Genomic DNA, 27,711 nt, shown 5'->3' with positions numbered 1-27,711 from the left:
CTCATTATCATCACCACAATGACATAATAAATATACAACCCAGTCATCGGCCTCCAAGAAACATCATTCTTTTCATGTCTTCCACAAGCGTGACGTTGCGAGTACATACATGGCGGGAAAACTCTTTCACTTTGGCCCCTGTAGATTCGCCTAAACATATATTATGTGTGCTATAAATAGAGGTTGTGATCGAGAAAGGGCAAAAATTACAGCAGAGAAGTTGAGACGCGAAAAAACTACCGACTGGAACCGGATTTTTTTTTAATAAGAAAGGTCTCAAAAGGTATCAAATTTGCTCTCAAATAGATTCGGTCGGCATCAAATTTGGGGCGAACAGTTAAAATTAAACGAGAATTCTCAAGATTCTCGAGATATCAATAAACCAACTAATTTTTTGAAAATATTTACTTACACATTTATCTAATTTTATGTCATCATCATCATCAGCCGTGGTCAATCCACTGCTGGATGAAGGCCTCACCAAGCTTCTTCCAACTCTCTTGGTCCTGTGTCGTTCGCTGCCACGTATTTCCGCCAAACTTTACCAGTTCGTCAATCCAGCGGCTTTTAGGGCGACCCTGTGGCCGTTTCATGCCCCTCGGGTACCACTGGATGACGGCATTTGTCTAGCAGCCGTCCTTTCGGCGAGCAATGTGCCCCGCCCATCTCCATTTCAGCTGTTTGGCAACGTATATTACATCACGTACTCCTGTCTGCTTCCTAACCCATTCGTTTCTCTTACGGTCCTTTCGCGTGATGCCCAACATACACCTCTCTATGTCTCGCTGTCTCTTAGCCTTTGGACATCTCTCGTATTGAGGGTCCACGTCTCGCAGCCATACCGTCGCTATAGGATTTGTTTCCCGAATATCCATTTTTGTCGAAATCGACATTTTAATGCAGTTCAATTTCTTTTATCGAACTCTACCGAAATCATTTATAAAAAAAATATTTTTTTATCTAGGAACAGAGATATTTTTTTGAAAAACCCGAATACGCCATGTTAAGTTACAATTACTCCGTGTTGTTCTCCCGAATGTCCAACTATTCGTACCTGAATATCCAAGTTAATTTCGGTCGAAATAAATCTCTGGCTGAGTTTTTATTTCCCGAATATGACTTTTAGCCAATCAAACCGCGCTGACGCCGTGCATCTCGCTCCCACATTCACGCTGTCTAGCTCTAAAATAATCACGCCCACTTTCAAATTTTTCGGCCGTCTGGAATCCTCTTTCAAATTTCATCTTATTGATATTGTTTTTAAACTTACTATTGTTTTAATAGTGAATTCATCTAATTTGAAGAGATTGTTTATAGCTGATACATCACCAGTTTGCCCTGAACTTATAGTAAAGTTATGGAAGTGAGTATTTTAACCTAAATAACTGCATTTTGTTTTGATAAATGACACAAAATCCCAACGGTTATATGAATTCTACAGTATGACCCGGCAACTACTATGACGTAAAAAATAATTATTATTTCAAATTATTATTAATCAAACATTGTTTGTCTTTATTTTACTTTTAATCTAGGTATTTCTATGAAAATAAAGGCGATGCTATGATTTATTTTTGAATGCGCTGATAGTTAATTTAATTTAATATGTATGTTAGTAACTATTTATTTGGTGAATATTATATACTTAGGATATTGGTACCTACCTAATATTAGCAGCCAATGGTAATTAATTTATAGATGCTATTATTTTGTGTTGTCATTCCAATAGTAAATATATAATATTTATTTGGTGGTTTGTAATAAGTTTAATTGTTAATTATAGAAATATATAGGTATAATAATATACAGATATATATACATAGTTTTTTTTTTTTTTTTGAAAAAGTATTAATATAAAATTGTTAGCAAGTACGAGTAAGTACCATCAAAAAATATTGGAGAAATCCGTGACGTCGGTTAGTAATTGAAGTAGTAGATACCTACTTTTATTTAATAAACAAAAACCGATAGCCAATGGTCGCTTGATTTTGAAGAATACTGATGAGCAGGTATTAACAGGCCAATAGTTAAAGTTTGTCGTCATAAGTATGTCACCTCGTAGCATAGTGGATAATTCGTGGACTTGGTCGTAAACCCATGAGATGCAGGGACGATTCCTGCCGGGTGTCTTACTTTTTTCAAAAAGATTTTTTTCTATTGGTTTTAATATATTTTCTCAGAAGTGATTTTCAAAATTATGTATGTTCAATAATTAGAATGGTACATTCTTAAATCTTGTGAATTATTCGTTGAATAAAAAAAAAAAGATTATTAAAAACTATTTTATTACTTATTACGAAAAAAAGCGAATGCCGCATGTTATTATTACCTACGAACTTGGGTTATTACGATCATTAGGTATTTAAAGAGTAAAAGTAATCATTACCAATTATCGTGTAAATAAATATAACATTTGAGGTGCGTACTTTTTAACCACTCAGTAATCCGTGGGCCGTGCAGCAATACGCTACGGTCTTAAGTCCCGAACGTCCATGTTTTGTCCCGAATATCCATTATTCTGAGAGAGCGCTAAAAATTTCCCGAATATCCACAACGAGTACGTGTAAATAAAACGCATTTTCTGTGCATTTACTGATTTATGCCAGTATATTATTCTTGGAATCTATTCTTAGATAATGTTGCAATCATACAGTGTAGAAAGAATAATTGATACATCTACTGATATTTCAATATACGACAATGAAATTTGTTTTTCGTCTCCTGAAAAATTGACATTTGGTCTATTCGGGAAACAAATCCTATAGCGACGATACGTGAGCACGGGTAGCACACATTGGTCGAACGCCCTACGCTTAAGACACAATGGTAGGTCACTCTTGAAGATACTATTCAGACGTCCAAAAGCACTCCATCCCAGCTTTGTTCTCCTAGCAATTTCATCGTGCATGCTTCCGTCTATGGACACCTGCTGTCCGAGATAGACGTAGCTGCTGACTTGCTCAAGTTGGGTGCCATTAATACAGATAATCGCAGGGTCCGTAAAACAGTTCCTCATCACTTTTGTCTTTGAGACGTTTATCTTTAGGCCGACCATTTGACTGACATCCGCGAGTTCTTGCATTCTACCTTGGAGGTATTTCGGGTCTTGTGAAAGTAAAAGCGCGGGTGACTGAGATGCTCCCCATTAATTGGAACACCTTTTTCCTCCCAATCAAGTTTCCTAAATAAGTCCTCAAGAGTAGCGGTGAATAGTTTAGGTGAAATGGTCTCACCTTGCTGGACACCTTTGTTAATGGGGAATTTACACGACCGTTTGTGGAGTTTCACGCATGCTGTGGCATCGCTGTATATACTGTTCAATATGTTTATGTAGCGTCTGGAAATTCCTTGGTTGCTAAGGGCGTCTATAATAGAAGATTTTTTTATTGAATCAAATGCCTTCTCATAATCAATGAAACCATGGTATGCCACTATACCTATTATGCCACTATACTTTCATTCTTGTATTCTTGGTACCGTTCTATAACTTCTTTGACGACTTGGATGTGGTCCATCGTGCTATAGCCTCTTCTGAACCTAGCTTGCTCTCTCGGTTGATTCTCATCTAGAGCAGTTTCTAGGCGGTTGGAGAGTATTTTTGTAAAGACTTTGCACAGAATTGGCAATAAGCTGATTGGCCGATAATTTTTCAGGTCTTCCTGATCTCCCTTTTTATGGAGCATGATGATCGAGGCACTTTTCCACGCCTCTGGGACATTTTCTTCGCGCAGGCAGGTTGTGAACAGCCGTGCTAGCACTTTGTTCACGGTCTGTCCGGCTCTCTTGAGAATGTCGATCGTAAGCCCATCTTCTCCTGGAGCTTTTCCATTTTTCATGCCTCTTATTGCATGCTCTACCTCGTACTTACTTACATTTCATAAAAATAAGTGTATAGATACTATATTTTTGTTATATTGGCATGTGTTTCGCATGTGGAATAAAAACTTGAGGCAGATGAAATATAATATCGATCAACATAAGAATCTACTTTCAATAATTAATATACTATTGACAATCAATTTCTAAAAGATAAGCAACTGGAAGAAATATTTTTTACTTTACACAAATTTGTACAACATAAGCCATTCATATATCACACGTTATGACACAAAAAAATTGAAAATTTTAATGGATCAGCCAAAGCATTCGTTGTTAAAAGTCTTCAAAAAGATAAATTGGCATGTTTGATCCTAAGCGAATCATATGGACCTCCACGCGGTGGAGGTTGTAGAACAGAAATTTGATTTTAGAATAAATGGATGTTAGCCAGATTAGATGGACAAGTTCCAACGTAATCGGCCTATACTCCGGATTCAAACGCACATTGCAAAAAAAACGAAGGTACCTACAGGGAAAAAAACAAGAAGCTTATTAAACATATTATTTAACATTTTTTAAACTGCTATTTCAATAAATGGGTTTTCTGGGTGCACTAATATTAGTAGTCCTCGGCGCCTTCAAGCTTAAATCCGGCCATGTGCCTCAAACTCCCTCCACCTTCTTAACCTCAAGGATGCGGTGTCTCTTTCTACACCGTCCAACCTCGGTCTAAATCTCCCAACTTTTTCTTCATCTCCTCTACGTTGACGAGGAGAATTTTAGGCTATTCCATCCTTGAGACATGGCCTGCCCAACGAAGTCCCACCACAGATATGACAGAGGTTTCACTCTACGACGCGTACATTCTGTGGTACACACCTTGTGCCATCTTCGTCGCATAAAACTCCAAAAATCATTATCCATATTTTAATTTCAAACATACTCGTAACATAAAATGCATCTCATCTTTTTTGATAAGGCCTAGCAATCCGGCCCATGGGTCAGTATGGGCTTTACAAAACATTATTTTAGAAGGATGTCTGTATTCTCTTTAATTAAACCATAGTAGAATTTGTTTTCCAGTGTAATTATTCTACTAACTTCTTGGATGGTGTCGTTCTGAGGGTTTACACAATGGGACCAAATATTCGAATTCATCAACTTTTTCAAATTAGTAGCCATTGATCAATATTGATAGTGTTTATGCTGAAGGATCCTCACTCGTTTCATATTGACGTCCTAAAAAAACTTTCTATAATAGATACATGATTTGAAAAATCAATAAAAAAGAAAAATAACTACCTACAACTTTTTCAAATGCACGACTACGATTCGCACATAAGACAATAATAATTGAGCTAGTAGCAAAACTTTTGTTTTTAATAAAACAAAGTAATAATAAAGAATTACACCGGTAAGCAATAAATAATAATGCATTCTAAATATTTTCTGAAGAGCTATCTCCATCAAAGATACATTATTTTTGATCGGTTTCAATCAAAATCAACAATAAATTAATCATTGAAAATAAATTATGATAATATGTTAATGAATACATATACATATTTTTTAGACATACCTACTACTAATAAAAAAACATAATACTAATGTAAACTTTTGCCAAAAATAAAAAAAATGACTCGATACCTCCAACGCTTGCCCAGCTTCCGGTCGGGAAATAATTGTTGCCAAAATCGCGACAGCTCTACATTTTTTTTCTAAGATTTTTATGACTACTCCTATTAATTATAGTGTGTTGATTCAAGGTCATATTTCATTGGTATATCGGAGAGTTCTTTTTGCCATTGGCTATTTTCTTTATCTTATTCATGACTCGACTCCTCCATTCATATGGTATTTATAACGATAGCCAATCCATGGATATCACGCAAAATCGTAAGTAATTAGATACCTATTATCATTTCAGTTGTTTTATTCACCCCATTTGAAAACCATCAACGTTCTTTTTTTGTACGGTCAGTTTTCAATCAGAAAGTTTGACGAGTTTGTACGATTTTTGTGATTGATTATCTAAATATTTGATTTCCAATCTGTATACCAGCGATTTCCAAACTGGGAGGCGCGCCTCCTTGGGGAGGTACGGAGTGTTGCAAAGGGAGGCGCGAAAAGTTTAACACAATTAATGTAGTAATTAATGTTGCAGTTTGCAAATGCATAGTTTATAAAACGGCCCTATTATATTATATTACTTTATAAAATTTATAACTTTATAAAAGTTATAAGCTACATAAAAAACAGTCCTATAAAAGGTTGTTTGCAAACCTGTCTGAAAACATGGAGACTAATTTTATAATACCTCACTTCAATACTATTGTGAAGCGCGCTGGCTATCTCGTGAAAAAATGAAATAAAAGGGTCAAATCATAATGTTGAAATTTAAGGCAAATTTGTTTAGGAACGATAATTTTGTTGTTAAATTTGTCTATTTGGTTAAAATTTAAAAAAAATGAGTGAATAAATCAATGCAATGACCACTAATGCATTCACTGATTTAAAAAGACTAAGTGAAGGCATTCATAAAAAAATTGAGCTTTGGAAATCAAAATTACAAAAAAAAAAGTTCGCCATGTTTTCCACTTTTAAATGATTTCTGCGCCAGATATATTGAAGCAAACAAGAATCTATTTACTGAGTTCTTGGTTAGTTTGCAAATGCACTTTTCACATTATTTTATTAATAGTAAAATATTTATTTCAGGACTATTAAATATTTTAAATATGTGGTTGTGCGTTGCAATTTGACGTGATGCCTATAATATATGAAGCGCCTAGTTTCAAAAGCCCCTTAAACGATTTTAGGTAGTTCTGAGAAAAATGAGAAAAAGCATTTTAGGTAGTTTTGAGAAAACTGAGAAAAAATCATATCTATTAAATCTGTGAACTTTATGTATTTATTTTTTAATTCGTTATATTCTAAAGAGTATTTTGGCTATCCATTTTTGGGGTATTTGAAAAGCACACCCAACCATTTTAGCGGCTTTTGAAATATACCCTAATTTTTGATCATACATATTGATGGTTTTAGGCGTTTTGTTTGAATTTTTTTTGATTGAAAGTTCAATCTTTGGCTATCATATAGGTAACAAAAATATCCATCTAAATACATATCTAACTCAAAAAATTTCTAAAACCGTTAGGGGCTTTTGAAACTTGGCGCTTCATATGATGACTGATATAGGTACTTAAATGATAACTCCCGTGTATTATTTAGAATTTAAAAATGAATATAAATAAAGAAGTAAGTAACCTTGTTTATTTAAAAAAAAATCATTTTTGTATTAGTAGGTACATTGTTGACTATTTAAAAAGGTGTCTGTATTTAATGAAATAAAGGGGGGGAGGCGCCAAGATTCGATTTTTTAAAAGGGAGGCGTAGTAACATAAAGTTTGGAAACCACTGTCCATAACCACGTCAATAATTGTATACAGTGTATACAATAATTGACGTGGTTATCCTTTCATATGAACTTTTAGCTATATTTGCATTACAATGTGACTATTTCGGTTTTGGTACAAGTCAACTGTATCCTGTGCTCGAAATTGTCTCTAGCTATGTTTGTAAACAATAACGCAAAACTACCCACTTATAAAAAATCAATTTTCTAGGTTTATCTTGGAACCATTTAATACCATATTTATGAAATCGATTGCTTGCGCGAATCTAACATTGTGCTTAAATCATGGGCTGCCAACCGCGGCCCGCTGGGTATCAACTTGTGGCCCGCGGAGCAGTGATAAAATAAAAATAATATCAAATGCTGCCGCTTGTGCTAATTGCTAATTTCGCAAATTGAGATTCGATATTGGCTTGCTCGAATTTGAATTCGCGTGCGAACACGCACATACTCCTCCCACCCCGCCCCTCGCGTCATTGAGCATCAGCCAATCTGCGGCGAGTTTGCAACGCTGTTATGCGCGCTGTGTGTTATCGCCACGTGCCTCATGAGATTTTCATATCAACTTTTAAATACATATTAATAAGAATATTAAATTTCAAGATTTAAAAAGCTCCGTGTGCTTTTTGCTGCATTTGCAACACCATTCTCCGTAGACGTGAATTTATTACCGGGAAATTTACAAATGGAACATTGTGAAATATGTTGCGATTAGCGATAACAGTTAATGAATAAATTCCATCAGGTTGGTTTGGAAGAGTTTTACAAAACATATTTGGACAAGGAGAAATATCCTGCATTTTACAAACATGCTCTGATGATACCTTCGCTATTTGTAAATACTTACACGTGTGAACAGCTTTTTAGTCGGATGAAGCATATCAAATCCCGATTGAGAACACGAATCACTGATGTGCATTTGGAAAACTGTTTGCGTGTAGGAACAACCTCACTCGATATCGATATTGATGCACTTAGTTCTGCCACACAAAGTCAAACATCTCACTAAAGTTTAATATTTTTATATTATTTTGTTTATTTTTTATTACTTACCTATTTAAAAAAGTCTAATCTAATAAATATGTTCGATTCTCATTTTTGTTTTATTTCATTAATACTTATATAAGTATAATATAAATACATTTCGTTTTTTGCTTTGTATAATAAAAAAAATCGGTTGTGCGGCCCGCTAGGAAATCTCATTTTTAGAATCTGGCCCGGCTGCTGAAAAGGTTGCCCACCTATGGCTTAAGTGCATGTGGCTTATGACAGATGTGGGCGATAACAATGTGCTACATGTAACTTTTTCCAGCTTCGTTTTCATATATTTAAGCTCTGAAATATAGGGAAAATGTTTTTCATTGCTTTGGTTTCAATATTGTATACCTACCTAAACGTACGTAAACAAGTTAACACTATAAAACGAGTGTCTCTTTATAAAAAAATATGTTTTTTGTTTCCCATAAGCAGGTATTGTTGCTGGCGCATGAACATAAAAATGATATGGGTGTCCATTTCGAGAAAATGTCTATAATAATTTATTATGCATTTTAAGGCGGAGAGAGATGGTGAGAGGTGGGTTAACAAAAGCAGGTGTCACTGACTTCCTCATTCACACAGTCTACCACCTATAGCTTCTCGTCGCTCCCCGCACTTTTCCGAATACATTCCCCATATCCAGACAGATAATCTTTAAACTTGTGGCGTGCAAGATTAAAGCATAATGTTGTAGGCACCGTGGATGAAAATCGAGGTCATAAATATTATTTCTGCACAATTTCGAGCACTGTAATGTTACATAAGTAAAAATATTTTTCTAAGCATTTTGTTTCGGCTAATTTTGAATGCAGATTTCCCAATACTAAATAACAGCTGTGAGTCACGATTGTACGGAAGCAAGAATAATAACAAATGGGTTTTCGCCCCATTACTTTTTAAAAAATAGTCTGAATCTAGCAGACAATTTAATTGATATAAATGAGTATAAATTTAAAAATAACGGTTTCCTCTGACCGCCGAGTTGACGCGGTTTTGAAAGCTTTTCAACATTAAAGATAATTACGAAAGATTTATTGTATTATTATTTTTTAACACGATATACTTTGAGAACTCTTTGAGAACCGACAAATTTTGCATCGTTTAAATTATGAGTGCAATAGATTGCTTGAGATTTTAAATTGAAGTGCGATTAGTATTTTAAGTAGTAAATAAATAAATAAAGTTAAAGTGTGCATTACCTATGATCAATTCAAATGTTCCGTAAAAATTACATTTTCATAAGAATATTAATAAGTATTATGACTTTGTATTCATCACAAATAATTTATATGATTGTGTTTGTCGTTTACCTATTAATATTAATATAACCTACCTACCTAAACATTTAAAATTCTACAATAATTATTGTTTATGCCGTTTAGGGTATGAACGGTGTATGCTGAATGAGTAGGTAGTCTCTAGTTTGAGGTATATAATAAGCGTGGCGCGGTAATTGAATAAATACACTTTTGTTGACTATTCAAGTGAATTTAATTTATTGCCGTACGAACAATATCTATACAATTTGTATATTATTAGTAATTAGTAATTCATTTTGAAATGCCTATAAAACTCTCGTTCCTAGCTCGAAGCGGTCATAATTCATTTTGGAATGGCCATAAAAATGCCACGTTGTCGAAAATCTGGCGATCGCTTGCGCTTGTCGCACGATAGTCGTCACGTCGCGAGTGTATGTGGATGGTTCAATGAGTTCACATTGGTTCACATGTACCTGGAACGCGAGAGTCAAATAGCGCCCTCTGGACAAGGTCTTAGCGCTCGTCCAGCATACGCCCGTTCGGCGGAGCGTTGAGCGGCGCGCGCAACTAAAACGTATAACCGTGTGTGAAAATATTCGTATACAATGTCTTTTTTTGGTTATACGTTTATACGGTTATACGTTTGAGTTGCGCGCGCCGCCGAACGCGCCTACGCTGGACTGGGCCTTAAAGGCGGCCAAGAACTATATTAGTTTGTAGTAGGTACCGATGATGATGATATGTAAAAGTTTTGTAAAAGTATAATAGTTGAGTAACTAGGTACTTAGTAATATCATAAAATGTATGCTATTCCATTCCTGTACGACCCCATCATTTATAATTATCACCGCTGCGCAGCTCCTAATAATTTCGCAGCCTCGCTACTAATGGAAATTTGTACGAAACGGATTACTCGATAATTTTCTAAATATATTAAAACATGATTGATTTTTCGGTTACGTAGGTACCTATCGACCATGCGTTTCGTTTTTTTTTTAATACATGTAATCTACAGGAATTTTGTATTTTCAAGAGAACATTATTATTTATAAATTTTTCATGAACCGGAGCTGCGTTCCGTTCCATTTCGAAAACACTGGCTTCGCATGTGTGTCAAGCTTGATAAATTCTTGAACTACCCACTTTTCAGGCAGCCTAGCGGCCATGCACCATTGTACTGTATTAACCGGATGTACCGCTGTAATTCCATAATTCGTCGACTGACCTGACGCGTCATGATCAGTAATAATATGTACTAATTATTTATAATGACCTAAATATTATTTTTTCAGGGAGATCAGAACCAGGCTTGCTGCCGACGATAGCCGGATTCAAGAAAGAATCCGCGGCACACGAAGCCGACAGATTCGCTCCTGGAGACAGGATTAGCAGCATCAATGGCATTGGAACGGCGAGACTTACAAATGATGAGGTCATTTCACTCCTTGACAACGTCGAAGAGAGAGCATCATTGGAAGTGGAATACTACTTACCCAACTACGGTAAATACAAAACTCCACATGTTTAATCGACATTTTACAATATATATTATATATAAAATGTATTTATATATTATACAGATACTTCCATAATTAAAAGGAATCGATATATATTTCTAGTGTAGAGCAGTGATAATGTGACCGTCTCTAAAACCAGGTTGGAATCACGTATGTCACATTTGGTTTTTCAATATGGGTGTAGGCAATGTTGTTAGTTGTTACTACCTACTACTAAAGTTGAATAATTAATAATGTAAAAGGTGTTAATACATACAGAATCCTGATTATATTAGATTTCCACTTCTAATCTGTCATTTAAATAAACGCACCACGCATGAAATTATAAAATTATACCTATTCATTTATTACGAGTATATTACACTGAGTTCAATATAAACTAAGGACAAAATGGGTGGTGAGAATGGCTAACAACAATTATTCTATTTTTTTTAAAATGTGTTAATATAACCTATATTCTGTGGAGGCCAATATGCTCCGCTTAGAACCGAATAATTTTCAGTGGTCTAAAACCAAAAACAAAACAAATTTATTTTGTATACAAACTGTTCGTAAGATAAATCAAAAGTATTTCCGAACATTTAAGTACATTTTCGAACATTTAATATGTTTTGATACACGTGTCCTTTTTATTTTTGTTTTCCGACGCGGCTGGAAAACAGCGTTCATATACAACCAATGTTCTTGGTCAGGACTAGGCTTTAAATCGGGTTTAATTGAGCATCAGCTAGCCTAATTAATCACAATTAAATCGAATTACGATATAATAATATCCGCTTTAATGTCTTCAAAACTTTATGATAAGTATTATTTCACAATTATTTTGTATCAAAATTTATGAAATGTGACTTTTTTTTAAATATGTACACGTGAAATAGTTGTGACTTTTCTTCATTGACGGAAAATGGTATTTCGTACACCAGAAAAGTTTCACAACGCAATACGAATCTAGAAATAATTGCAATAGAAGAAATGATATGAATGACAGTTGAACAATACTTATAGGTAATGAATCAATTGAAACAATCTATCAAAAATATGAGTGCTTATGTGAAAAATATCACAACAAATTATTACTTTATGTGAAATTTTCACGATATTTATAAGCGAGAATTGAATTTCATTAAATGATTTTCCCTGTCAAACCACATTATGGTTGAAACGAAATCTTCAAAAGATGAAAGGTATACGCTTAAAAGCTCGCGTATTTTTTGCCCGCTTTTGTCAGCTGGAATCGCGTTTTGAAAAGGAGGAAACATAAGCCGTGACGAAGAGCATGAGAGGCGTGAAAAGTGATTTATGTCCTCCGCCCTAGACTCCCAAGAGACGCCGAATTATCGCCGACGACCAGATTTAGAGACCGCGGCGGCCATATTGCGCGAAATTTGCACACCACGTTACGAATAAGTCATTTTGATTTAACGCAATAAAAAATATTTATGCAAGCGCATATAACCAGACGTAATTTTGAAAATATACTTCATACAAATATTGCCTAGAGAAGCGCCGCGAGATGCTGTCGTCGACAACGCTAAATCAATCACACAATTTGTCTTGTTGCAACAAAATAAGACGTGTCGACTGTCCACACATAAAACAAATAGGTTTTGACATATTGTGGTAGATCGCTGATGCTACAACCATGCCGGATACATTAATGAAATTTAATGTATGATGCAAATAAAGCTTTGCTGATCACTTAGGTACCTACTAATTCTATATTCCATAGTTTGTTTTTATTTTGTTCTGGTTCATAATACTTAATACATAATCCGCTACATAATACATAGTCAGCATCCGAGTCGATGATTTTTTTTAGTTTTTCTTCGCAAATATTTTTTCCGTGCCACAACTTTTCCGCCCAAAAATGAATTCCGTACAAAATGAGTCCAAAATCGATTTTCCTTCCAGATTCTTTCAGGTTCCTGACCTTTTTTATTTTAAAAGTTTTCTCACGTACCTACCTATCAAATATTTTCCAATTTCCACAAGAGGTGCACCAGTGATGTCCCTAGACAAAATGCCGCTTCTGGGCAGAACCAAAATGCCGCCCCATTTTTTTATAACAGTATTTTTTTAAACATCCGTGAACGCGTCGTTTCTGGTCACCATGGATGTCGAAGAACAACGGAAGTAAACTAGACATAGCGAACTCGACAAAAAATACATTCCTGTTAAACCTTTTATGTTAATTAATACATTTTGTTTCCAACCAATGAGCTAAATTTTTTAATGGAAAGATATTTTCGTTATTACTAAGTTTAGGTAGCTATTTCTATATATACCAAATGATTCTCCTCGATTTGCCGCCCTTCGAGTAACTGCCGCCCCCAAGCGACGCTCAATCTGCCTACCCCCACGAGACGTCACTGAGGTGCATATCGTTCCACGTTGCATGTCATATAAAAATTAGGTCGATATGTACCTTTTAAAAATATCGGGACGTTTTGATGATGACGGGTTCAACCGGAATCCGGAACAAAGGGTTGTTTTCCTGGACTAGCCCACTTATTTAGGGAATGGGACATTGATATACTACTAGATGAGCAGTTCCTATACAAGTGTCATTTTAAAAATGTACCACAAAAGGCACAAAAGATATTACGAATATCGTCTTATAATATTTCCTTGTAGGTATAATGCGTTGAGACCGATAACATGGATTCCCGAATTTCACCCGTATTGCCCTGGCTGTAAAACTAAATTTGCGTTCTTGGAATAGTGAACCTAAAGCCTAGAATTCACTAGGGGACAAAATGTATCGCAACATGACGCACAACATTGAGTCTACGTGCCAGCGTGACGTTGCGCTCTGTCGCCCATCGTTGCACGCAACATATGCGGCTTTTTTACGTGACGCGAGACATGTTACACGATGTCGCTTCGCTTGTGCCTTGTACTCACTAGGGGACAAAATGTCTCGCAACATGGCGCGCAGCATTGAGTCTACGAGCTGCCCCAACGTTGCAAACTGTTCCGTACGTTGTACGCAACATAGCGAGGCTTTTCTACGTGATCCGCGACATGTTGCATATGAACGCTCCACGAGCGAGCGCAAGGGGACAACCCATCGTCATTCGTGCGTAGGAATTGTCAAGTGCGATAATATGGTCCAAACTGCGTGATAACACAAAAAGTAAAATAATAAAATTAATTTAATAACAATACTAAAATATATCGAAACTCTAATGATGAAAAATAATTATGTTAATTATATTATTTTTGTTGCCGAGAAAAAAAATCAATACAAAAAAACGTTTATTTTTATTTCGATTTTTTATGAATTATTTTGATTCATATTTGTTAATAAAGAAAATATTATCGATCTGTATATTCGAAAATTAACATATCCATTATTTAATTTGATATTTATAAAATTTACTATTTTTAATTTTAGAACATAAAAATATTTACTTGATAGATAATATTATTCAAAAAAATATAGTGATCAACATAACTCCGTGATACTCGAGTGCAAGTCTAATTTCTTTATTCATTTCAGAGTGATAACACCATCTTTAGGTAGGTACCTATAATTATTTGGATTGCAATAACTTGCGATGTTATTTTTATCTCCGTAAAATAAAGAAATTAAAACACCAATTTTCATAAGCTTACTATTTTCTATGGTAATGACGACGTTACCTACACAACTCAGCTTTACCGTTGAACAGAATGAGATGGGTGAATGGCTAACCATTCCTCTTAAAAACTGTTATATATCTGTATAAACTGTCTATATAATTACACCTCTGTGGAAGCCCATACGCGTAGGGGTGGAAATGGTAATTTCCATTCTTATATAGATACCTACCCATATATTTATATATGGCACCCACCATAGCCTAGTTAGCATTGTGTTTTTTCAATGTTTGATCAAGTGCAAGGATCTAGTAGATTAGGCGAATGGCTAACAACCATTTCTCGTTATTATTAACTTCAATATTTCGTACAGTGTCTGTTAAATACTACCTCACTTTTTTAAATAGGTACATACAATACATACATACATAATAGGGACGTCATCTAACATAAGAAAGAACCCATATCATCAGGTATAGAATATAGATGCTTATTGCTTGGTATCTATATCGATACTTGCAAGTGTCGATAATATCAAGGACCAAGGTATTAAAACTTTTAAATATTTTCTTGAAAAACAACAAAATAAAATGTTAGTTTGAGACCCGTTTTCAAATATCGGGTGAAATTGGTGGTAAATTAAAAATAGATGTCGTTCGTTCACATCTCCGAAAAGATTACTTATTCCGAGAGAAATAAAACGAAAAATAATTGACTGCTAATAACTTAAATATTTATGAAGAAGGTAAAACATATAATACAGCAAGGTTCCAATGAATTCGGCGAATGGCTGATAACCATTCCTCGTAGATAACCGAGTTTTTTAATATAATCTATATAATGTGGCAATATGTGGTCCGCGTACTATGTACGATATAAAAAAAATGTATATTGGTAGGTATAGCATAGCACATCCAAAATACTAATTTTGAATATCGTAATTAAATATTATTATATTTACGGCAAAATTATTTTGTCGCCATAAATAATACATTCCAGCTTCGCAGCTCGACTCGACAATAGCTTACGTCATATTATATGTTATTACGGCGCCTATCTACTGCTTAGTGTTTTTTTTTTCAAAATCACATACCCGATCAGTGCTTTGAAACCTTTTAATATGTTTAATATCATGGAATATCTGAAAAAAATAATATATAATAAACTTTTATCATATTTTTTAATACGTGGATGTATATAATATTATAATTAATATTTCAAAAAAATGCGGTTGTGCGTTACTAAACATTTAAAAGTTTTCGATTATTGTTTTTTTAGTAGTTCAGCATTTTTTAAGCGTTCATTTTTTATGTTGAAAATTCACTGTTTTTGTGAAATTGTAAAATTGTAAAATGAAAAAAAAATCCGGAGTCTGGGTAGGAAATTATATAGATCTTATTTGTCGGGCTACGTATTATTTATGTTGAATTGCATAATATTTTCGTTATTTAACTTTGCGTGTACCTATAATACAATGAACAGTTTATAAATTTACACTCGTTTACGTAGGCGTGTGTAGTCAAGATCTTTCAACAGGCATACATCATGTAAATTTACTTACACTAAAAACGTTGTGGAATCGCCATCAAGTGTTATGCCAAGTCCCAAATCAAGATAAGTCTCCTCGTAAATAAATAAACATTTTAAACACTGTTTTAAAGTTGCATATCAATTGTTTGCAAATATTTGTATAAAAAAAAAATATACTAAGTATTTTAAACAAATGTGCACGTTTTTTGTATTTCTTACGGATGGAAAACGTATTAAAACGCACGTGTGGACGTGTTTACAAATATTTTGTTTCACTAAAAGTAACGCCGTGTGGTCTCGGCGAATGTTGTTATGATTAAATCTCGCAAATGTGTATGATATGGACTGCCCAGACTACATTTAAATTGATGACAATGTTTGCAGTTCAGGAAGTGCGTAGAGTTTCAAATGTTTGAAACGTGCATTTGTGAGGTGATATAAGTTTACTAACAATTATATAACGTATTTTCGAGCAGATTATCTTATTATGGAGTGGGTATTCTACAAAAAGATCATACAATAATATCTTCTGGTTATAATCCAAACAACTCTGTGCAGGTTCTCAATTTCATTAAATATATTACATATTACATTTAAAAAGGTGAAGTGCCACTGGCTCCAACGGCTTGTCGGTAAATAGAATAATAAAAATTGTCTAGACACCATCACATGACAAGGCCTGAAAGACAAAAATGTGCTCTAATGATATTGCAATAAGAGTCACTTTGGCGGGTATCGCATTTCTGCGACAAGTACAACATATTCTGCGACGTTGCGTAGTGTGTACGTATTTTGAACAAGAAAAATGTTCCGCGGCTTCGTTCCCGAAACATCGACGTAGATGTTGTGCGTCATGTTGCACGATTTGTCTCCTAGTAAATTCAAGGCTTAAGGGTGGCTGCAACGCAAAGCAGACAGAGCAAGTAGTCATGCGCTGACTATTAGTTAGAGTAAGATGCAAGCTAGTTGGGCTTACTCAGTAAGTTTTAACAAAGGCCGAGTCACTGAAAATCGGGCGTCATTTTAAGAAGCATATGATTCATCCAGTAGTATATCAATGGAATGGGACGACTGCCCTCCGGACAATTGGACGCCGCACCGTCGTAGACACGTGTAGACGAGGTATTTTAATTAGTTTCTATCTACTACATAGTAGTTTGAATTCATTTTACTCTTAACAAAATGTATTCTTTATCGCGGATTGAGAATTACCATGCCTAAGGCTTTATATAAAATAAAAAACTTTTTTTTGTTTACGTCTGCATATTCACATTCTCACCAACTATTAAATCATAATAATATAATCATTGAAATATAAATAATAATATTGAATATTTTTTTTAAAGTACCTATAAGTACCTAACGTCTGTTTATTTTCGAATTCCGTGGCGTCCAGTTGTCCGGTGCCAAATCGTCCTAGACCCCTTATTTATAATTCTTCCACGTGCTTGCCATTGATTCACTACCTAGCTATGCATAATACGAACCGGACTGGAAACACAAAAATAACATCTTTAATAAACAAAACATATTATAGGTACATAATATTTTCTGGCATGGTGATTTCTAAAGTATTAAATAACTACGGTGAGGGATTTGAAGTTTTAACTTTTAAACTCTTCCCAACCCATACGGGTGGACGACATAATAACAAAAACAAAACTATTTAGTGATTTCGGTACGGTCATAACGAAGTACGTACCTACCCATCTGGGTATGCATTAAGGTTGATAATCTTTAGTTTAATCTCAAGTTTTTAATTTTCATATTTTTATCCGTCAATCTGTAACTGTGATCTGTGAATATATGTAGCCCATTTAACTAATTAATAAATAAGCTTAGCGCATAATATGTTTCATATTGCATGGTCACACAATCATAGGTAATCACATTATGCAGTCATTTATATTCGTTATGTATACCTATATTGTACCGCAAAGTTTCCCAAGCTTTTCCTGCGATGGAACACTTCGCAAATCCTGAAATTTTAATGAAACACCTTGTTTATTTTGTAGGATAGATAAATAATACCTACATAATCAATTCTTAGATTCAAAAAAAAAATGATAAAAAAAACAATAATTATTTATTTATTTAGTACTTAACTCTTTTTAAAACATAACACTTATAAATGTAAATGAATGACTTCGATGATTATGGGTCCATGAATTATAAATCTTCTTGATATCAGGCACAATATTAGAAAATTTTGTTATTATATAGGTACCTGTGGTGTGGTGTCGTGACTGTTCCTGACTTTGACTTCGTTGCAGCATAATAAAAAATCCTGCTTCCCATAAATTTAATATATCATAGTAAACGGAAGTAAAATAATAATAGCTTGTTTTAGTATATGGTATACTTCTGATATATTCGCGGAACACCATTGTTTATATTGAATATGTTTTAATTTTATTTCAATTTAATAAATATATTTAATGTGTTTTAATTAATCAAGACATATGGTAGGTATCTAAAAACGTTAAATATTTTTTTTAAATCAAAGATATATTACTACTTGGCTACTGAAAAAGACCTTAATGTGGAGGTGTGAAGATGTGAAGGTATTTTACTGTCATGTTAATAAATTTTATTAATCAAATTCAATGCAACGAAAATATTTTTGAATAGAAAATTTATAGTTTTGGTGTATTGAAAATTCATTTTAAAAAGCATTGATTTTCTAAACAAGAATGTGTAAAGCTTCGTATTCGCTAGGCGCCGTCTGGTTGACGGAGCATTCACCTTAAGGTAACTCGACTACATATTAGGTGATTATAAGATAAATGGCTTTAAAGTTGTACACATAAAAACATTCATATTTATGCATATAGTACGAGTATATAACGTGGCGGTTAGTGTCGGAAAAACTTTATTAAAAATATATTTTATTCAGTTAGGTACTTACATAATCTAAATCTTATGATATATGAAGTGCCTACATACATTGTATACTACGGTGCCGAAGGACACTCGCCACAGAGTGGTAAATCAGAGATCTCAAGTTAAATATACAAATATAACATGTATTCGAAATTATTACCTTATGCATTACAGTTGTGTGCAAAAATACCGAAAACGATAATATGACTCAGTATTATGGCATAATAAATAAAACGTTTCTGCAAACATAATATAATAATTATTTTTACAGCAAATGGCGTCAGAAAATGAAGTGAGCCACAAAGATACAACACTGTAAGAAAAAGCAATTTGTCTTTATGAGTTTGTTTAACAGACAGTAAAAAAACTCGCCTGAGGCGCAATTATCTTTCTTGGCATTATTTTTTTTATAAAACGTGCTCGATTCGATTATTTCTAATCGTTTCACGATATAATTTAGATTGTTACATTATTTAGGTAAAATATTACATATTTTTCATATTAATCCATTAGTCCACTAAAAATAGCCCACAATGGTCGAGCGGCTAACAATGTCGTGGGTTCATATTGTTTTTAATGCGTGTTTGGAGTCGACTATGGACCTAATAGGTTGAGCAAGTGGCTAATATCCATAACTCGTAAAAACAAAAATCTGTTAATACAAACCTCCACTCAGTGGAGGCCTTTATGATAGGACAATTAAGGACATGGTCAAAAAAAAGTATTTGGGGAGTACCAATAGTTCGTCATAAAAATAAAGGACGCATCATATTTCAGATTCTCAAAGTTCGCTGTGTGTTACAACGCGAATCGCCCAAATTCCGGTGGAACGTCAGGCAGGATCCCTCGGCGTGACGCTGAGATCTGGTGGTCTCGGTGATGTAAGCGGATGTACAGGGAACAACAATGGCAGCAGCTCGGCAGCTTCAAATTGCAGAGGACCTCTAATGGTGACACATGTGAGGCCTGGAGGACCAGCTCACGCCACTGCCAGGATAAAGTCGGGAGACCGCATCATCAAAGCAGACAATGTGAGAAATATTTTTCTTCATAAGGCTAACAGAGAATCCTACTTGGGCAGTAGGTGCATATTGTATTTCAATGAAAATTTGGAGTGGGGTTCTAGTAGCCGAGTATTAATTGCCGACTGTACAAAAATAATTATAGTATCTGTTGTACTTACTATATTTTTGGTTCCGCATAAAATGTAAAATACTTAGTTGATTATACTATGATTTTACGCTGCATATGCCAAAAATACTATAATTTTGAAGAATTCGTTATATGAATAACTATGTCCCTACTATATTTTTTTAAATACTATATTTTTGCGTATCTTTAGCATTTTGTAAAAAGAAAAATGGCATTAGGTACTAGCATATTGCTGTCTATTGTCTAGTAACGGAATTACGAAACATGCCGTTAGATGCAAGTTACTAAAAAAAATACTTAATCAAAATCGATAAAATCGAAGATGATAATAGTAAATGATAAACGTTCATTGAATGGTTTGAGATTAATATTGCTAGAGGTTGTGATCGAGAAATCTCGTCTTCAGAATTCTCGAGAAATAATCATAAAATATGAATCTCGAATCTGGTGGAAATGTTACTAGGCAAAAATAATAAAGGGAGGTTGAAACGGAAAAAGAAAACTATCGACTGTGAAAAAAATTGGCATAAGAAAAGCTAAAAAAATGCTCTCGAATTTGAACCGGAACGAAAATTTCAAAATTTACTGGTGAAATTTTTTGGCATAAGAAAAGTGTAAAAAAAGATCTTGAATTCGATCGCAAAGGGATAGCTCAGCATAAAATTCTCGATAAATCACAAGCTTTATTTATTACTTATCTTCTCACAGGTGCCGATGGGATTTTTTTAATAATCCATAGTTAATGTACCAATGTATATTTTATTTATTTTATAACTATATACCTATAGTCTATTTACATACCTATTCCTATAGACATGCAGATAATTCATTGTCCATTGCAAAATCCAGGAATCCATTGCAAAATCAAGTCCAAAAGAGATATCTTTCTCACTCTGCCGACTTGAAAAAGAAAGCGAACTAGTGGGCTTAAGATTCAAGACGAAATTGACGGTCACAAATCGTAATGATGAACTATGCTGCAGCCCAGTCTGCCGCTGAAAGATAATATAGAGATGGTCAGCGAATATCTTTATCTTGGGTCAAGCGTATTTGGAAAAGGTGGCTGCGAGACTGATATCAAAAGGAGAATAGCAATGGCTAAAAATGCCATGTCAAAACTGCAACCTACATTTGGATGAGCAAACATATTGGTACAAATCGGTTATGGGGAAGCCAACGACAAACACATTTTAAAAATAGCCGATATACTGGATTATTTGTTAGGTTGGGTTACTTTAGGTTAGGTTAAGTTAGGTTTTCATTCTTGAATTATTCATGAATTTTGCCAAAATCGGCTGACAATATTAGCGCGGTTCCCGCCTGGCTTCCCATAACGGACTTGTACCAAAATATATACTAACACGACTAAAATGAATCAAGTATGATCTATTCTCTTCTCGATTTGTATAAATACCTTTGATTACACCGTAGATGCAAGAGAAATGTAGAGGCTAGAAGTGTTTACTTTTTAAATATGATGCTGTTGGTAGATTCTGAGAATCTCGTAAATCGTTATGTACCAATGACTCCATAATCAGAGATGACACTAGTAATATTGGGTTGAGGGGGCGAGGAAGAATTCCTTTCAGACACAGATCAAATCAAGAATATCACAGGTCTCACATTCACAAAGGTCCCACTTTCTCGATTCTCAAGATTTTAAATACATAGAAACCGATTTTTTATTGCAGTGGATTCACCTACTAAAAACAAAATAGAACTCGTACCTTTAAGTACATCAACTACCCATCCATTCAATGCATTTCAAGTATGGCACACCCAAAATAAATTGTAATATCGTCTACCACAAGCACAAATCTATTAAATGCATTATAAGAGATGATCTTTTAACTATCCTGATTATATTCAGAAAAAAACATCACAAACTATCACTTACCAATATTGGAACCCTTGTTATATTGCTAGGTAACCTATCTTGAATCTAAATTATGTGTGGCATTGTCTAGCTAGACACAACAATTTCTCGGTAATAATTCTTGATCACAACCTCTAATATCAGTAGATTGACCTTTCCAGTGCTATAAAAACTCAGATAGTCAAAAAGGTACTTTGTGGCACAAATAATCTCAGGTAATGGCATCTTACCAAAGAGTTACCCTTTTCTAAAGAAATGAAAACTAAATGTATGAAAGTGAAGCTACTAATTTTCATACAAACTGTGAAGAGTTAGAAGAGTTTGTGGTTGATGTTCCATAGAATATGGCACTTAAGGGAAACTGAATCTTACTTCAGGAATTTTGATATGGAAACCACAGAAGGCGCTATCCGGCAGAAGGAGGATTTCTTCAACATCTTTGCATTTTACAAATTATTCAAGGAATAGTTTTATTGACTAAATATAGAAACTTTGATAATATATAATTCGCTATTAAATAAATAAAGTATTATCGTCTTAAATTTGCAGATATCATTAGCCAATAAGACACTCGCAGAAGCGCATCAAATCCTTCAAAACACTCCAGCTGTGACAAACCTCACAATTGAATATGACATCTCGATCATGGAGTCTGTCAAGTTCGCTACTGGACCACTTCTGGTTGAAATTGAAAGAGGATGCAATGAAAGCCTTGGGATTCTTTTAACGGATAAAAGTTACAGTGAAGAGTGTTTTGGAGACGGTTCCAATTACCAGCAAGGAGACAGACAAAATGGAATTTATATAGAAAACATAATTCCTGCTACGATTGCCGACCGGTAATATAATACTACCTACCATTTACATCTAATACAACGAAAATTCAAAATGTGATTTTTGTTGAATGTGCTAACATTTGGATCACCTACTTTTTTGTAAATCTCTTGGACCTCTTAATACTTTGTTTACTACCGAGATTGATGAATTTGGTAATTACTTTAACAGCTGTAATTAGCAACTCATCATCCGTTCTAGTTAGATTAAAAAACCACTTGTACACAATGATTACTACAAATTTGATTACACTCCACTTATTATATCGAGATTCATAATTCTATGTTCTATTCATTTTCTGCTATCAGTACGAAAAATCAAGTCAAATCAACTCAAAGATATTTTGAATCATTAATATTAAATAAGAATATACCCTCGCACACAAAATTTCAAGATTAAAGTAGACATGCTTTCCAGAATAGGTCAAAGACATCTGATGATAATCTAAAAAATCATCATTATTGCAATAGGTACAGTTCATTTTTAACTAGGTAGTTGTTTTAATGAACACATTTGGCGGTCAGCCGTAGCTGGTGTTAGTAGAATAGAACAATAATGTTATCAAGATGATCACAGATTTAGAATACACCCGATCCTCCCTTTGCACGGTTTCGAAATAACACTTTTTATTCAAACTGATTATTTTGCTTTAACACAGTTTAAAAAAAACTAAAAAGAATAAAAATGTATAATGTATAATAATGTAAAAATAAGTATGTATGTACATATTTATTGATAAATTGTGTTGCAATGAACCGCACGCCACTGGTGCATACATATTATGTTGTCACCGGATGCCGCCCAGATATACATACGTACATACATGGCACCACTAGTCAATCACTTCGTGTTCGATACGAGAGACGCGCCGCGTGCTTTGGTGTCAGCGTCATTAAATATTTCCAATGATGAGTGATTTTTCGCCAGCGAAAAACAGCAGTAAACGGACACTTTATTGTCAAGTAAATCGAAAACAATCTATTTTACAACGTTTTTCTTAGCTCGTATTCTTATTTGTCCGGTACAAATCTTGCAATTGATTTTTAACTAACTTCCAGACTAGCTAGACATTTGAAACTTTTATAATATATCAGAACACAATGCCAATGCATTCTTTTAATACTTTTAGCCACCTTTAAGTAGAATTTAATTCTGTTTTGTATGAAAAGTTATTTCGATACCATTATTGGTTGCTAGGGGGTCTTAGCAACTAAATTATTAATATATACGTGCGTTACTATGGAAATCAATATGAAATGACATTTCATTATTCAGTATTTCTATCAAGTACAAATTTTTTTGATTGTTTAAGCTAGTCAAGTCAAGTTTATATGATTCAACAGAAAATTTAAAAACGTTGTGTATAAAAAGTTCTTTTTATCTTGTAATGTATAAATAATAAATAAATTCGATTTATTTTTGAGTTCACGAATTTCGTATTTTGAGTTGATTTTAAGTAACCTATCTACCATTTTTGTATGGGCACCTAATCTTTTTTTACATGGTTTTGTTTTGCACGGTAGTCTTTGGTACATATCCCCCGTGCAAGAGGATCGGGTGTAATTAATAGGTACCCCTTATGGCAATGTAGGTTGACTTAATTTTTCAACCACATTCATTTTTATTTATCTGTTTACGAAAGAATAAAATTTAGACTATGAGGGGTATATTTATTTTTCACAGATTCATCCAGTTACTATAAACATGCTTTGAATAATCATAATGCATGAACTATTTATTCTCACCAGTTTTTAGCCAAGATATTCCTCATTGTGTAGTTGTATGAATGTATCTGTTCTCTTAAGACTATGTATTCTTTATGACTCCTTTATTTGAGGTTGTACGGATACTATCCGTGGCTTTATCCAACTGACTTTCTCTTAGGCATGCTTACATACTGCAGTTTGCAATTTAGAAGAAATCTTTATTTAGCTATGTATTTTTTTCGACTTATACGAGGTATAAATGAGAACTCTGCCATTCTGGGCAGTGTTGACCTGTGTGTCCCTGATAACTATCTTAGAAATAGAGAACATCAGTTGTTTATTCTCCCAAGGTGCAGAACCAACCTGCCACTGGTAATGCCTAGAGGGCGATAACTATGTTCAACGAAATTGCTTCGGGTGTTGATATATTCCACCTACGTGAGGATGAGTATAGGTGGACGTTATTTTATAATTTTTTAAAATAGGGTCTGCTTAACTCATCCGGTGTATTTCCATGTACCTATATAATTAATATTTTTGTGTGTACATATTTGTTTAATAACATATTATCTATCTCTTTTTTATGTCATGTTGTGAACGTCTTAAACTTATAATTTGTAATATCCACAATATGTAAAAATAAATAAATTGAATTGAAATTGAAATTAAAAATTGTGAAGTTACATGTTAGGCTTAGGAATGTTTATTATATAGACCTAGTGGTAGTATCCATTACAAGCAACCTACACAAGTGGGGGTGCCACACAGCGGCATTTTATTAACACTCATTTTTATGTGCATTTGACAAATTGTTATACCTACTAATCATGAATGTCATTGTTATGACAATGACATGTACACATATAGTGTGCCAATGGCGGAGGTTTTCCTCCGGATGTGATATGGTGGATTTTGAGTTTACATCCTCCATTCTCGTGTTAATGCCATCAAAGAACCTTTTTAATTTGACCTTAACCAAATACGATTATTTTATTTCTAACGTTCCATAATAAAATTGTCTCGGCAGAACGCAATTACTGTTCCGCAGCAGAATGCAATTTTAGGTGATTTAAAAAATTTTAAGAATCATTAACAAGCTTTAATAAATCAATGAATTAATTTATGTAATATTCTATCCATAGAATATGAAACAATGACATATTTTTGCCAAAGAGAAAATAAAATATGGTTGCTTTCATTCAATGAATAATTCACAATTTTTGGGAATGTAACATTATTTATTGAATATACATAGTTTGAAAATACCTCAGAAACATATATAATGGCAAAAATAACATAAATAAAGATTTTTTTTCTATGGTATGTTAATAGCTGCGTACTGACTGAGCGAGCAGCCTCGCGTAGATGCGAAGCAGCTTCGCCATAGATAATATAGGTTAAAGCCTCGCGAGACAAAATGTTCAGTCAGTCAGTACACGACTCGTCCGAGGCAAACGCACGCGCCGGCTCGCTCGAGCGTTGCCGCGACCGATCCAATCGTTGTCAGTTTATCGACGCTCAAAGGTGCTGCGTGCGGCTGCCTCGCGTGATGTTAATTTTGTTGCGAGCCGGCCCGCGAGCTGCCTCACGCAGCGATTTTCGCGAGGCTTGCTCGCTCAGTCAGTATGCGGCTATTTAGGTGTTTCAAATATAGGTAAGTCAATTTATAGTTGTTTTTATTTCTGTGAGGTAACTTATAAATATTTTTTCTGTGGGACTAAAAATACTCACAAAGGCTTTGTATACTCCCGTTATTAAAACTCATTCATTATTCATATCAGTCACTCCATCATATACAATCGTGATATATTTTTATTTTCTTTCAGCTGTGGTGCTCTTCATCCTGGAGATCAGCTATTAGCGGTGGATGATCTTATTATAGAGAATTCATCATATACACCAGAGGAAGTTATGTGTTACATGGAAAACTGTAGTGGTAAAGGATTTACCCAGTTGCAAATTCTTCCGGTTCATATGCTTTTAAAAAACTACAGAATGACAAAACCGAGAGGTCAGTTGAAACCAATTTGTCATGTCTATTTATGATTAATGTGTATGTATATGCCTCAGATATGACAATATATTGAATCATGTATATGCAGAAAGGTGTTTTTATATCCTGTAATTTTTTCTCCAGTAAAGAACCTATATTTTGTATCAATACCTCCTGTAATTTTTTTAGCAAAACATCGATTTTTTAGGAAAAATTGCAGGAAAAGTTTTGTTGCGAACTACTTAATTATGCAGGTATAAGTATAAAAATGACATATTATGCCCTTCTACATGAGTTGTTTAATAAAAGAAAAAACGCCACTGTCCATAAAAATACGAAGTACATGTACAAAGTAATCTTATATTCTTGTGTACATGTAAAACCCAACAGATTAAATACAAAATAAGGAGAAAATAGTAAAAAATGAATTTAAAAATTGGGTTTACATGCAGTCACCACTGTGCATAATAATTATGTAATGACATGCAAATTTGATTTTTCATGAAAAAATGACAAGGACAGTGGCGTTTTTGCTTTTAAACAACTCACATAATATACATGATTCAATTGAATGTTCAAAAGATGTTGTCATTTTTAGGACTTCCACCAGGCAGCCCTATATCAGGAATGTCCACATTGAATTCAAGAAAATCCCACAGACAAAACAGGCAGCTCCGGCAGAGTTCTGTACCAAAATCATTTGACATAGATCCAGGTATGGAGCTTTGGAATAATAAAAAAAATTACTATTATCACATTCAATATTATTAAAATTTTGTTTCAAATTTTTACTAACCCTCATGAAATAATTTGAATGCATTTTCTTTTTATTTTACAGATTTTCTACACAATAATTTTGTATCCGGGGTAGGAGTATGTAGGTCTGAAGTTTTATCGTTACAATTAGACATTCCGCCGAGTCATGACAGCGGTTTAACCGTATGTGAAGATAGAGATTTGCTGCTGATATCACATATAAGCCATCAATTTCCAGCGTACAGGTAATACATAATCAAATTATTATTAATTGCATTACACTAGAGTGAGTCATGCGGGACACATTATTCTGTTTTTTTTAAATTGTTATAAATAAGATGGGAGTGAATT

General features: G+C 34.1%; 1 protein-coding gene across 2 annotated transcripts in view; it reads left to right on the top strand.

Annotated features, from left to right (window-relative positions):
• Positions 1–27,711, top strand: part of Grip (Glutamate receptor interacting protein) — a 40,404-nt gene that overhangs the window by 7,224 nt on the left and 5,469 nt on the right. For both annotated transcript variants that reach the window (XM_085953079.1, XM_085953078.1), the window contains exons 2-7: positions 10,824–11,033; positions 19,821–20,074; positions 22,621–22,910; positions 26,438–26,622; positions 27,203–27,319; positions 27,443–27,605. In XM_085953079.1, the coding sequence (XP_085809205.1) occupies positions 10,824–11,033; positions 19,821–20,074; positions 22,621–22,910; positions 26,438–26,622; positions 27,203–27,319; positions 27,443–27,605 (1,219 nt within the window). The remainder of the gene's footprint in view (positions 1–10,823; positions 11,034–19,820; positions 20,075–22,620; positions 22,911–26,437; positions 26,623–27,202; positions 27,320–27,442; positions 27,606–27,711) is intronic.

This window comes from Rhyacophila brunnea, unplaced genomic scaffold, assembly GCF_057557595.1.
Source record: "Rhyacophila brunnea isolate RB1 unplaced genomic scaffold, BYU_Rbru_1.0 scaffold_3, whole genome shotgun sequence".
In the NCBI taxonomy this organism is placed as follows: domain Eukaryota; kingdom Metazoa; phylum Arthropoda; class Insecta; order Trichoptera; family Rhyacophilidae; genus Rhyacophila; species Rhyacophila brunnea.
The sequence above is the reverse complement of the archived record's forward strand: the minus strand, read 5'-3'. Positions and strand labels throughout refer to the sequence as shown.